The sequence below is a fragment of the Macaca fascicularis genome, chromosome 20 (assembly GCF_037993035.2).
Source record: "Macaca fascicularis isolate 582-1 chromosome 20, T2T-MFA8v1.1".
Taxonomy (NCBI): domain Eukaryota; kingdom Metazoa; phylum Chordata; class Mammalia; order Primates; family Cercopithecidae; genus Macaca; species Macaca fascicularis.
In genome coordinates this window covers 42,806,464-42,819,327 of record NC_088394.1, presented here as the reverse complement: position 1 = coordinate 42,819,327, position 12,864 = coordinate 42,806,464, and the positions used below count along the sequence as shown (strand labels likewise).

At 51.9% G+C, this 12,864-nt stretch overlaps 1 protein-coding gene across 3 annotated transcripts in view; it reads right to left on the bottom strand.

Moving 5' to 3' along the window:
- GPT2 (glutamic--pyruvic transaminase 2) overlaps nt 1-11,939 on the bottom strand; it is a 47,438-nt gene extending 35,499 nt beyond the window's left edge. For all 3 annotated transcript variants that reach the window (XM_074026746.1, XM_045382907.3, XM_074026747.1), the window contains exons 1-2: nt 11,834-11,939; nt 11,354-11,617 (exon numbers count right to left, since the gene is read on the bottom strand). Coding sequence is in view for 2 of the 3 variants with exons in the window: in XM_045382907.3 (XP_045238842.1) it covers nt 11,354-11,596 (243 nt within the window). In the remaining variant the exon portion in view is untranslated. The remainder of the gene's footprint in view (nt 1-11,353; nt 11,618-11,833) is intronic.
- Between the last annotated feature and the right edge of the window lie 925 nt (nt 11,940-12,864).

Sequence of the window (12,864 nt, the reverse complement as noted above, 5' to 3'; positions counted from 1 at the left end):
GGGATAAAAAGACTGACTGAAGAGCAAATTGAGGCCACTGCCTGAGCAATGTGTGTAGCACAGAAGAGAGATCACAGAGAGAAGTCCAAGACCCTTGCGACGTCACTGGGGACATGATGGAAGGGCACCCTGGCTGCTGCAAAGGAGAAAGCAGAGTTTGATGAAGAGAATTACAGGGACCTGGAAATGTGGGAATCCTGCACATTTCCCTGATAAACCCAATCAGCCACTGGGAGAAGTGCAGTCAACAACAGGTTCAAGGACTTCCCAGGGCAGCTGAAAGGATTACCTGAAACAAACAGTGTGAAAGCCCTTAGCAGAGTACAAATATCATCTTACAAAAGCCAGCCCAGGAACAAGGTTGCCAGGGTCACAGTGGGAGGAAAAGCGGGCTCAGCAAGGTGGTGGCCACAGCCCGGGTGGGAGGGCTTGGCCATTGTCCTGTCTCCAGCTGCCCCTTCCCCAAAGGTACCCCAAATACAAATTTTACAGATATAACTCTGTGCTTGTGACACTTGTCTTTTCTCCTTTTCACGCAATGTGTGAATAAAAGCAACCTTAGAAGACATGGCCTTTCCAAAATCAGTAATGTACATCTTAAGTAAAAACTAGTAACTGGAAGTGGTGGCTCATACCTGTAATTCCAGCACTTTGGGAGGCCAAGGCAGGAGGATGCCTTGAGGCCAGGAGTTCAACAACAGCCTGGGCAACACTTTCAAGTTGCCCAAGACCTCATCTCTACAAAAAATTAAAATTAGCCAGGCATGGTGGCACATGCCTGTAGCCCCAGCTACTGGGGAGGCTGAAGTGGGAATATCACACTTGAGACCAGGAGTTCAAGGTTGCAGTGAGCTATGATCACGTCACTGCTCTCCAGCCTGGGCTTCAGAGTGAGACCCCGGTTTTGTTTTTTTGTGTGTTTTTTTGTTTGTTTGTTTTTTGTTTTTTTTTGAGACAGGGTTTCCCTCTGTCACCCAGGATGGAGTGCAGTGGTGTGATCTCGGTTCACTGCAACCTCCGCCTCCCGGGTTCAAGCAATTCTCATGCCTCAGCCTCCCAAGTGGCTGGGACTACAGGCAAGTGTCACCATACCCGGCTAATTTTTGTATTTTTAATGGAGACGGGGTTTCATCACATTTCTCAGGCTGGTCTCGAACTCCTGAGCACAAATGATCCACCGCCTCAGCCTCCCAAAGTGCTGTGATTACAGGTGTGAGTCACCTCGCCTGGCCTGACTCTGTCTCCTAAAAACAACAACAACAACAAACCAGTGGGCTGGAGAGACAAAAGCAGAAGCCAAACATGTTTTTCTGGCCCTAGTGTGCCACCCCTAAGCCCTATGTGAGGAGGCATGGGTAATTGAGGAAGATGCCCCCAAAGTAGCTCTGGGCCATCATAAACAGGGCCTAAGTCCTACAAGCTGTTTCTTGGGGAAGGGGGCCCTCTAAGCCCCTTGTGGCCCGTCTGCTGAGTTCTTCAGTGTCTGGCCAACATGGATAAAGATTCCCAGTGGCGGCCGGGCGCGGTGGCTCACGCCTATAATTCCAGCACTTTTGGAGGCTGAGGCGAGCGGATCACGAGGTCAGCAGATCAAGACCATCCTGGCTAACACGGTGAAACCCTATCTCTACTAAAAATACAAAAAATTAGCCAGGCGTGGTGGCGGGCACCTGTCGTCCCAGCTACTTGGGAGACTGAGGCAGGAGAATGGCGTGAACCTGGGAGGTGGAGCTTGCAGTGAGCCAAGATCACACCACTGCACTCCAGCCTGGGCGACAGAGCAAGACTCCGTCTCAAAAAAAAAAAAAAAAAAAAAAAAAAAGATTCCCAGTGGCATCCAGACGCAGCCACTGTATCTGGAGAGCCAGGGCGGCACTGCCCACTGCATGGGGGTACAGGCACTCTGGAGAGGCTCTGGCTGCAAGGGTGCAGCCCCCATACTCATCCCACAGCCAGGAGCCCAGAGGCTGAGGGTGTGGGCAGTTACTCAAGCCTCTGTGTACAAAGGGGCGGGCCCAATCCACTGCTTGGCACTGGCCTGGACTCCTGGCATGGGGTCCTTGCTCAGCCTGACTGAATTGTTGCAGACCCCAGGCCTAGCTCGCTGAACCTGGGTGATTTCTGGGGTGTGGATACAGCCCATTCTTCATAGGGAGTAAATCTGTCACAGTTGTGAGACCCAGGGACCAACACACAGCTGTGGGCCCTGGGCCAGCCTAACACAGGGAGAGTATAACGCCTGGAACAGAGCCCTGAATGTTCGTTTCCCGTGCCCTCTGCCGCACTGCTCAACCAACGCAGGGCCACCGTGGTGAAGCCTAGGAACACAGCATCTCCATTCTTGGGTCTCAGTGCCTGCAGACCCTGGACATTTTGCTATGATGGATGAGCTGGGGGTCAGGACACTGGCTACCCTGAATGGGTGAAGAAACCAGCCATGGTTTCTTCTGCAAGGGCCACCATGCAGAAGAGACTGTTCTGAGCACACTCCTGCATCCAGGCACTCAAGGTCTACATGGGGCGGGAAATACCAAGAGCCTGGGGTAGACTCCCGATAGTGACTCCCACAGTGACTTGTCCAGAGCCCACAGGCACAGCACCCATGGGAACCTTGCCCCTGCCCTGCCCTCAGGGCCCTGCCAGCTCAGAGGGGCTAAGGAGCTGCATCATCCTGATTCCTCTCACGGCATTCTAGAGCCACCTTCGAATCCACCTGCACACATCCCGCCCAGAGCCACCTCCCCTGTGCGGCACAGATAGACGGAAGGTCCTTCCCAGGGAGGGCTCCCCTCCCGCCACTTTGGCTCAAGCAGGGATCGGGGGAGGGCACCATCCCCCCACCCCCAGCTCTGGGGACAGCATATTTCATAGGGTGTTAGCAGATAGAATAATTGTCCTCCCCAGCCCACAGGCCTCTCACCAGCATGAGGGTCACAGGCAGATGGATGATTCTAACAAGGCACAGCAAAGGAAACAATCAACAAAAAGGCGGACCACGGAAGGGAACATCGTCGGCCTCCGCATCCGTGTCTCCAGCATCTGCGGACTCAATGAACCACGGATCAAAAATATTCAGGAAAGGGCCAGGCACAGTGGCTCACGTCTGTAATCCCAGCACTTTGGGAGCTGAGGCGGGCGGATCACGATGTCAGGAGATCGAGACCATCCTGGCTAACACTGTGAAATCCTGTCTCTACTAAAAATACAAAAAAATTAGCCAGGCATGGTGGCACGCACCTGTAGTTCCAGCTACTTGGGAGGCTGAGGCAGGAGAATGGTGTGAACCCAGGAGGCAGAGCCTGCAGTGAGCCGAGATCGCGCCACTGCACTCCAGCCTGGGTGACAGAGCGAGACTCTGTCTCAAAAAAAAAAAAAAAAAATCCAGGAAAAACCCTGTACCTGGACTAAACACATACAGACTTTTATCATTGTTCCCTAAACAATAGAGTTGAACCATATTTGCACAATATGTACTCATATTATATGTAATCCATAGAGGCTGTAAAGATGATTTAAATTATACAGGAGGATGTGCATAGGTCATATGCAAATACTATGCCATTTATATCAGGGACTTGAGCACCCTTGGCTTTAGGTATCTGAGGGAGGTCCTCCTTGGATACTGAGAGACAACTGTATTTGTAAATAAAATATCTGATAAGGGGATCCTTATATCCAAATATCCAATATATGCAAATAAGGAATTCATACAACTCAAGAAAAAAAAAAAAACCATTAAACCTGATTTTAAAATGGACAAAGGACGTGAAGAGACTTTCCACAAAAGACATACAAATGGTCAACAGATGCATGAAAAAGATGCAAAACATCTAATCAAACACAAATCACAGCCACAATGAGATATCATCTCATACTTGTTAGCATGGTTATTATAAAAAGTTGAAAGATCAGTGTTGGTGAGGGTATGGGGAAAGGGAACCCTGCACACCGTTGGTGGGAATGTAAATTGGTATAGCCATTATGGAAAACAGTATGGAGGTTCCTTGAAAAACTAAAAATAGAACTACCCTAAGATCCAGCAATCCAACTGCTGGGTACAGATCTGAAGGAAATAAAATCAGTGGCTTGAAGAGATGTCTGCATTCCCTTGTTCACTGCAGCACTATTTCTAAGAGCCAAGACATGGAACCAACCTAAGTGTCCATCAGGTTGATGAATGGATAAAGATATGGTACATATACACAATGGACTATTATTCAGCCATTTAAAAAATAAGAAAATCCAGTCATTTGCAAAAGTATGGATGAACCTGGAGGACACTATGTGAAGTGAAAAAAGCCAGACACAGAAAGACAAACACTGTATGATCTCACTCATATGTGGAATCTAAAAAAGTTAAACTAATCTAAAAGTTGAACTAATAAAAGCAGAGGTGATAGCTGCCAGCCACGGGGTTGCAGGAGTGGAAATGAGGCAATGTCAGCCAAAGGGTACAAACTTTCAGTTGTAAGATGACACATTTTGCATGTTCTCACTTATTTGTGGGAGCTAAAAATTTTAAAAACTGAACTCATGAAGATGGAGAGTAGAAGGATGGTTCCTAGAGTCTGGAAAGGGCAGTAGGGGTGGGTGGGGGCAAGTGGGGATGGTTAATGGGTACCGAAAAGTAGAAGGAATGATCTAGTATTTGACACCACACAGGGTGACTATAGTCAATAATTGTATATTTTTTTAAAAAGCTAAGAGTATATATAACTGGATTGTTTATAAGACAAAGGACAAATGCTGGAGGGCATGGATACCTCATTTACCCTGATGTGATTCTTACACACTACATGCCTGCACCAAAATATCTGGTGTACCCCATAAATAATACATCTACCGCCCTGGCGCAGTGGCTCATGCCTATAATCCCAGCACTTTGGGAGGCCGAGACAGGCGTCAGTAGGTCAGTAGATATTAGCCGGGCGTGGTGGTATGCACCTGGAGTCCCAGCTACTCAGGAGCCTGAGGCATCCCTTGAAGTTGGGAGGTGGAGATTGCAGTGAGCTGAGATTGCCCCACTGCACTCCAGCCTGGCAACAGAGCAAGACTCCGTCTCAAAAAAAAAAACAAAACAAAAACAAACAAAAAAAACTACCACATACCCACAAAAATTAAATAATGTTTAGGCCAGGCATGGTGGCTCAAGGCAATTTTAACATTGTCTTGAGATTACAATAAAGGGGGCTGAATTTAGCCTCCAGAAACTTTCATTTCATTGTTTCTTTAAAAAATGCAGGCCGGAGGCCGGGCGCAGTGGCTCAAGCCTGTAATCCCAGCACTTTGGGAGGCCAAGACAGGCGGATCACGAGGTCAGGAAATCGAGACCATCCTGGCAAACACGGTGAAACCCCGTCTCTACTAAAAAATACAAAAAACTAGCCGGGCGAGATGGCGGGCGCCTGTAATCCCAGTTACTTGGGAGGCTGAGGCAGGAGAATGGCGTAAACCCTGGAGGCGGAGCTTGCAGTGAGCTGAGATCCGGCCACTGCACTCCAGCCCGGGCGACAGAGCGAGACTCCGTCTCAAAAAAATAATAATAATAATAATTGACTGTGGTAATCATCTCCATGTCATATTACATATACAATGTATATAAATGTCAAACCACCACACTGTGTCCCTTGAATATATACAATTTTTCTTTGTCAATTATATTTGTCTCCCCCTCAATAAAAATGGGGAGAAAAAACCAGGCACAAGGCTGTTTCCTTATGCAAGGGATGGCTCTGGTCACCTTACATGGCCTGTGGGCAGAAAGGCTGGCAGAGAACTTTCCTCCAATTCAACAAATACTGGTCACCCATGCCCCAGTGACAGCCATGAGCAGCACAGATGAGACCGCCACCCTCCAGAGCTCAGGCTGGTGAAGAATAAGAATGGGGTGCGGGGAAGGAGAAGGGCAGGGCGTGGGAGAGAGGACCTGCAGGCCCCAGCCCTAGGAGCATGATGTGGAAGTGCTCCCGGGCTCCTGATCCCAAAAAGGGCACTGACTGGGGCGAGGGCGGGCAGAAAGTCCTACAGAGAGCTCCCGTAAGAGGTCCCAGAGACAAACACCAACTAGACCCACAGTCCCAGAAAGCAGGTCCATTTCACAGCTGAGGCTCAGCACAAGATCTGGTCCCAAAACAGAAAGACAAGTGAAACCAGAAGAAACCGGAGCTGCAGCTACACACGTCTGTGACTGAGAGCATAGGCCAGAGTCCCCAAGGCTAAGCTGCCAGATCACTGAGGCAGGGAAGGCAGGGTGTGGGCCCCTGAACTCTGGGCGTCCGTGGGGTGGTCAACTATAGAAGCCCAGATTCGCAAGGCAGAAGCAGGGGTGAAAGCTGAATAAATTCCAAACAGGATAGTGGGAGTTGCTCAAAACAGCAAGCAGCTTGCCCAGGAGGAAAGAGCAAGTCCCACAGAGCACTTCCCAGACCCAGAGCCTCAGGAGGTAGGAAAGACAAGCGACCCTCAGAACTTCTTATCCCTAGACCACTCTCATTAGCTTGAGAAGGAAGACCTGGCAGGTCTAATTAGCTTCACAGCTGTTCAAAGTATTATCATCAAAGTATCAAAGACTCAAACTAGTCTTTCAGAGAAATAAACTGGTCACATTTTGCAGATGAGTAAACCAAGGCTGAATGACTTGTCTGAGGCCCATAGCACACAAAGGCAGAGCCCAGCATATGTGTGGTGACTGACCTGGGCAGGCTGGGTAGATGGACGGTTCCTCCTATTGGAAGCCTGCACTACAAATTTTAAAGTAGCATCTAGACCAAGCACAGTGACTCATACAGGTAATCCTGGCACTTTGGGAGGCTGAGATGGGAGGATCACCCAAGGCTAGCAATTTGAGACCAGCCCAGACAACATAAGCAAGATCCCATCTCTACAAAAAAGGAAATTAGCCAGAATGGTGGCACACGCCTGTAGTCCTAGCTTCTGAAGAGGCTGAGGCAGGAGGATCACTCGAGCCCAGGAATTTGCGGCCACAGTAAGCTATGACTGCACCACTGCACTCCAGCCTAGGAGAAAGAGTGAGGCCCTCTTAAAAAAAAAAAAAAAAAAAAAAAATTAATAGCCTGGGCAACATGGCAAACCCTGTCTCTACAAAAAAATGCAAAAATTAGCCAGGCATGGTGGCATATGCCTTGTGGTCCCAGCTACTCAGGAGGCTGAGGTGTAAGGATCGCCTGAGCCCAGGAAGTCGAGGCTGCAGTGAGCTGAGATTGCGCCACTGCACTCCTGCCTGGATGATAGAGCTATGGAATCCTTTCGCCAGGTGCTCTGCAAACAGTATGGGCTGTTTGGCTGAACAGCTATAATTAACAATAATAATTAGTATTATTATGTAATAATAATTACAAAAGAAAAAGTAGCTGGGTGTGGTGGCTCACGCCCACCCATCCAGCACTTTGGGAGGCCAAGGTGGGAGGATTACTTGAAGCCAGGAGTTTGAGACCACCCTGGGCAACATAGTAAGACCTGGTCTCTACAAAAAATTTAAAAATTAGCCAGGCATGGTGGTGCACACCTGTAGTCCAAGCTGCTCAGGAGGCTGAGGTAGGAGGATGGCTCGAGCCCAGGAGTTCAAGGCTGCAGTGAGTCATAATTGTGCCACTGCATTCCAGCCTAGGCAATAGAGCAAGACTCTGTCTTTTAAAAAATAAAGTAGCATCTGGTGGGGCGCAGTGGCTCACGTTTGTAATGCCAGCACTTTGGGAGGCCGAGGCAGATAGATCACAGTCAGGAGTTCAAGACCAGCCTGGCCAACACAGTGAAACCCCGTCTCTACTAAAAATACAAAAAATTTAGCTGGGCGTGGTGGCGGGCACTTGTAATCGCAGCTACTTGGGAGGCTGAGGAAGGAGGATTGCTTGAACCCAGGAGGCGGAGGTTGCAGTGAGACGAGATCGTGCCACTGCACTCCAGCCTGGGTGACAGAACTAGACTCAGTCTCAGTAAATAAATAAATAAAGGAGCATCTAAATGCCACAGAAAATGAGTGAGTGCTTGGCACTCACAAAATGAGTGCTTGGCACATACAGGGTTTCCAATCTTAGTTCTTAGCTAACTATAGCCACGTGCCTTAGCACTCTCTGCTTTTACCTTTGTTTGGATGCAACACATACTGACATGACCAGTAACCGTCAGTCTTTCCCTCAGTTCTGAATGTCTGCCCTGACTGTTGCCTTACAGCTAGAAGCAAAGCCATTCCTGTCTCCACTTGTACCAATCCCCAACCCCCATCCCCCAATAAAGCAAGGGAAAAAGTAGGTTGAGAAAGAACTGTCAGATCTTTTCAGAACTCCTTTTAATTGCAGCTTATTTTTAAGTGCTGCTTGCAGTGAACACCAGGATCTGAAAAGCTAAGATAGGTTCTCCCCTTTGGAGCTGCTCTCAGGGAGAAGCAAGGCCCCTCTAAGAGCACAGAGCTGGGGTTGCAGGAGAACGGCCCTTTTCACAGCCCTTAGCCCACCTCCCCGCCTCCTTCAGGCTCCACTGCCAGAGAAGCAGAAAGGACAGGGATTCAGCTCAGCCAGCCACCCAAAGTCAAACACCAGAGCCACATGCCCAAACAGCCCGCATTGTTTGCAGAACACCTGGTGAAAGAATTCCATAGATAGCATGAAGGCCTTGGTACCACCAAGAGTCACCTTGAGTCCCCAAGGACAGTTTTGAATGGACAAGGAGGTATGAAACTGAGGACAGGGAGAACCCTGGCCCAGCCAGGCCACATCTGTTTATACTCTAGGGAACCTGAGGTCCAGAATGGATATAGGATTCACCCTAAGTCACCCTACTCCCTACAAATCCTAGCCCATCAAATCTCTAACCAATCAGTTTTTTTGTTTGTTTGTTTTTTGAGATGCAGTCTCGTTCTGCGCTCTTCTTGCCCAGGCTGGAGTGCATCTCGGCTCACTGCCACCTCCACCTTCCAGGTTCAAGCGATTCTCCTGCCTCAGCCTGCCGAGTAGCTGGGGTTACAAGTGTGTACCACCATGCCCGGCTAATTTTTGTGTTTTTAGTAGAGACAGGGTTTCGCCATGTTGGCCAGGCTGGTCTCGAACTCCTGACCTCAGGTGATCCACCCACCTCGGCCTCCCAAAGCGCTGGAATTATAGGTGTGAGCCACCGTGGCCGGCCTCTAACCAACCAGTTTTGAGCACGACAGTTCAAAACAGAAGTAGAAAAACCAAAGCTGCACAAAGAGAAGGCAAGCCAGAAATAACTAAAAAGAAAGGACTGGGGAAATGTGGCTCTTGCAAGAAGGGCACTGTTTAAGCTGGCAAGGAGAAGCAAGGCTGTCTCCCAAGAAGGAAGGGTTTCAGTGAGGCTATCTAAGCTGGTCTAGCCAGCACCCACAGCCAGCGAACTGAGACTCACAGTGAGAAGAGAATGAGAATGGATGCGCTTGAATGAAAGTACCAGAATGTAGGTGGCCAAAAAAAATCAACTAACTCAGGAGTAGGATATGGGGGTGTGGAGCTTCTGTCTCAGAAATCAGAGATGTCCCTGGCCCAGTAACCAAGATATTTGCCCACCTGCAATCATCAAGCCACACCCCTGCTGGAAACCCTTTCTGGTTCCCACCTCCAACCAAAACGCACCATGACATCCGAATGCCAGCACACAAGACTCCAGTCCACCTTTTCTGTCTCATTCACCTCCCACATCTCTCTGCTAGTGTTCCACTAAAGCACCAGCCCCCTTCCCCAAATGCCCAGAACTCCCCAACTTCCTGCCGTTGCTCACAGCACTGCTCCCACTTGGAAGGCTCTCACATATTCTGCCTGCTAAAAAATCCCCACACATTCTTAAAGAATCGGGGGAGGGGGACTCAGGCTCAGAGAATAACGCAGCAATCAGATTCCTCAAGGCAAAGACAGTGCCCTTCTGTCCCCATCATCCTCAAGCCTCATGGAGCCAACACAGGAGCTGCTATTTAGCAAAAGGCAGAGGTAATTCCTGGAACCCCTGCCAGTTCTGGAACCAGAGAAATCAGTTGTAACGTGATAAACCAGGAACACGTTAATCCCAGCTGTGTTTCAGCAGGGAGGCTGTTGCCTCAAGGAGGGCTAGTTCCAGCCCGCCAGACAACAACAGCCCGTGTTCTCTGCCGGGCCCACCTCTGGGCCAGGGAGGCACAGAAACAAAGCCAGCCTCCTCCCGGCCAGCTTCACACTTAGCCCTGCAAGGAGTCCGCGGGAGACTGGACTCTGACTCGTCCAGCTCACTGTTTTGAGTCAGCAGAACTGAGTGTCTCAACCAGGTCTCGGGAGGCCAGGAGCTCATTAAAACCCCAAAGTTCCCACCGAAATGGGGTCAAGTGTCATGATCCCCCTGAAGCTTACTGCCATGCATTCATGGGGCACTAAGTGATCAAGGTGAGGGCAAGATCAAGTAACCCCCCCCACCTCAATTCTCAGTCAGACTCTCTCTAGCAAGCAGCTGGGTGATTATTAGCTTCTTACAAATCTTAGGAGTATTTACTTTTTAAGATAACCCCTCTCGGCTCTGCCTCCTGAATTCCACCCAGGCTAGAACTCTTTCCTACAGGGACCCCTCTATCACCCCAACCCCAGACATCCTGGTTGTGGGGAGGCAGAAATCCTTCCTGGCTGTGGGGTCACCTTACATGAAGCTATAAACTCAAGCCAAGATCCCAGCCAGCCGGCTGGCCACCAAGGTGAAGAAAGTCCCAGGGCCCCCTTACCAAAGCCGGACAGGCCCAACCCTCTGGTTCCCCACCTCGGTGACTGTCACCAGACCAGAGAAGTGGCTGGTCGGCCAAGGCTCCAGAGGGGCCTACAGGAAGGAATTCTGCCGACTCTTCCGGGAATCAGGACTGGCAAAGACCCTAAGGGCCAAAGGCACGGAGAAAGACTGGGGAACAGACCCAAGTTTCCGCAGAGCGCCCCCCCGCCCCCCATCTCCCCTCCTACCTAAAATGGTTTCCCTCCCACCACCCCCATTCCAACCCTCTTCCTTTTTACTTTCTTCCAAGAACTTATCACTGAGACTCTACTGCTTCTTTCTTCATTCGCTTATGTTCCTCCGTCCACTGGACCTTGGTTCCACGGGGGTAGGGCAGACACACAACGTGCGGTGCCTGGCAGCACCGGCTGCTCAACAATTGAATTCAATTCAACAAGTGAACCGTATTGCAAGGCCTCACCAGTGCCGGGTGCTGGGCACCAGTGAAGGGGCGGGAGGAGGCATTCTCTCGTTTTAGCCAGGCTTGGCTGACTGAGAAGCTGGCCATGGGGGTGGACGTCGTGGGGAGGACCCCAGCTGGGTCTGCTGCGGTTTTTCCCTTGCTCAGCGGCCCCAGCCTCCCGGAGGCCCGGCGCGCGCTCACCCGCTGCAGCTCAAGCTCGATCTCGCCGGCCTTGAGCACGATGGGTCCCCGCACCGCGTACTCCACCGCCTTCACCTGCGGGTTCATGGACTCCAGCGTGAGGATGCGCTCGCGCCGGCTGCGCTCGGGCCGCACCTTGAGCACCGCCGAGGCCTCGGCGGCCGCGCTGCTCTGACTGCGGCCCCAGGAGCTGGGGGTCCGGGGACCACAGCCCCGCCGGACCAGCGCCGCCGCCCGCTGCATCGCGCGCTTGCGGAGGGAAACCTTGGCACAAAAAGAGAAAGAGAATAAACACGTCGCGCACTGCCCTAGGCGGGCAGCAGTCCCACACACAAGCCCAGCCAAGGGCTCTTTCAGCGAGCGGTGCCAGCCTGGCTTCGGTCCCCCGGCGACCAGGACCCTCCACCGCGCCGCTGAAGCACCAACGCGCACCCAGCCGGGTTTCGCAAAGACTGCACCCAAGGCATGCATGCAACGTGCCTGTCGCCCCTGGTAGGCCCTTGCTGCGCCGGGTTAGCTCGCGCGCCTGGAGCAGCTTCCCAGCCCCGGCGCCCGCAGCCGCATCCCCGCACCCGGCGCCCGCGCCGCCCGGCCCCTGCGCTCGCACACCCACCGCCGTCGGGGCCGCCCCGGGCCTGCGCGCTGCCTCCTGGGCCCTGTAGTTCTCCTGGCCGCTCTGGAGCGGCTGCGGAGAGCGAAGCGAACTACAAGTCCCACAGCACCCCGCGCGGGGCCGGTCGGGGACCGGACAGTAGGCGGGAGTGCTCGTCCGAACGTGGCGGGGTCTGGGCGGGCTCATTGTCCCAGCTGAGGGGCTGGAGAGCCCGGAGGGGCCCGGCAGGGGCCGTGCAGTCTGTCGCGTCTGCGAAGCTAGAGCTGTTGGCAGCCTCTCCCTAGTGGCGCGTCCGCCCCCCACTGCCCTCTCTGCCAGCACCTGCGAGGACGCAGGCTGCTGGATGGTGTAGTCATCGCCCCGAGTTTCATCATCCAAGGCCACACGGTGCTTGCGGCTGCCCACCGGAGCTGGCAGGAAGCGGGGTGAGGAGTCTGGGACTTGGCCACGCCGCCCTGACTCCCGAACGCCAGTTTCCTTCTCAGCAAGACGGGGATCTGCCCACGGCCTCTGAGGGTTGTTGTGAGACTTCAAGGACCATCTGCCAAGCGGTCAGCTTTTCCCGACCACTCCGTCTGACCCCCGACCTCCATCACTAACGTTTTATTTTCTGCCTAGCATCTGAAAGTATCTTCGGTTACTTTTTATTGGATTATGGTTTACCTCCCCCGACTAACCGTGAGAGCTCTAGAGGAGCAGGGGCAGTGTCTTTCTTGTTCATGGCATTCGCAGCACCTCTAACAGTTCCCGCCACAGAGGAGCCACTCAGTAAATATTTGTTGAAGAATGAATGCCCAGCACAAGGGGGCTATTATGTTTGGTAACGGTGTCTGCTGGCGAAAGGTGTCCTGGCTTGCCCAGACCAAGAGCAGGGCAAGACTAGGAGGAGGTGTAGGGT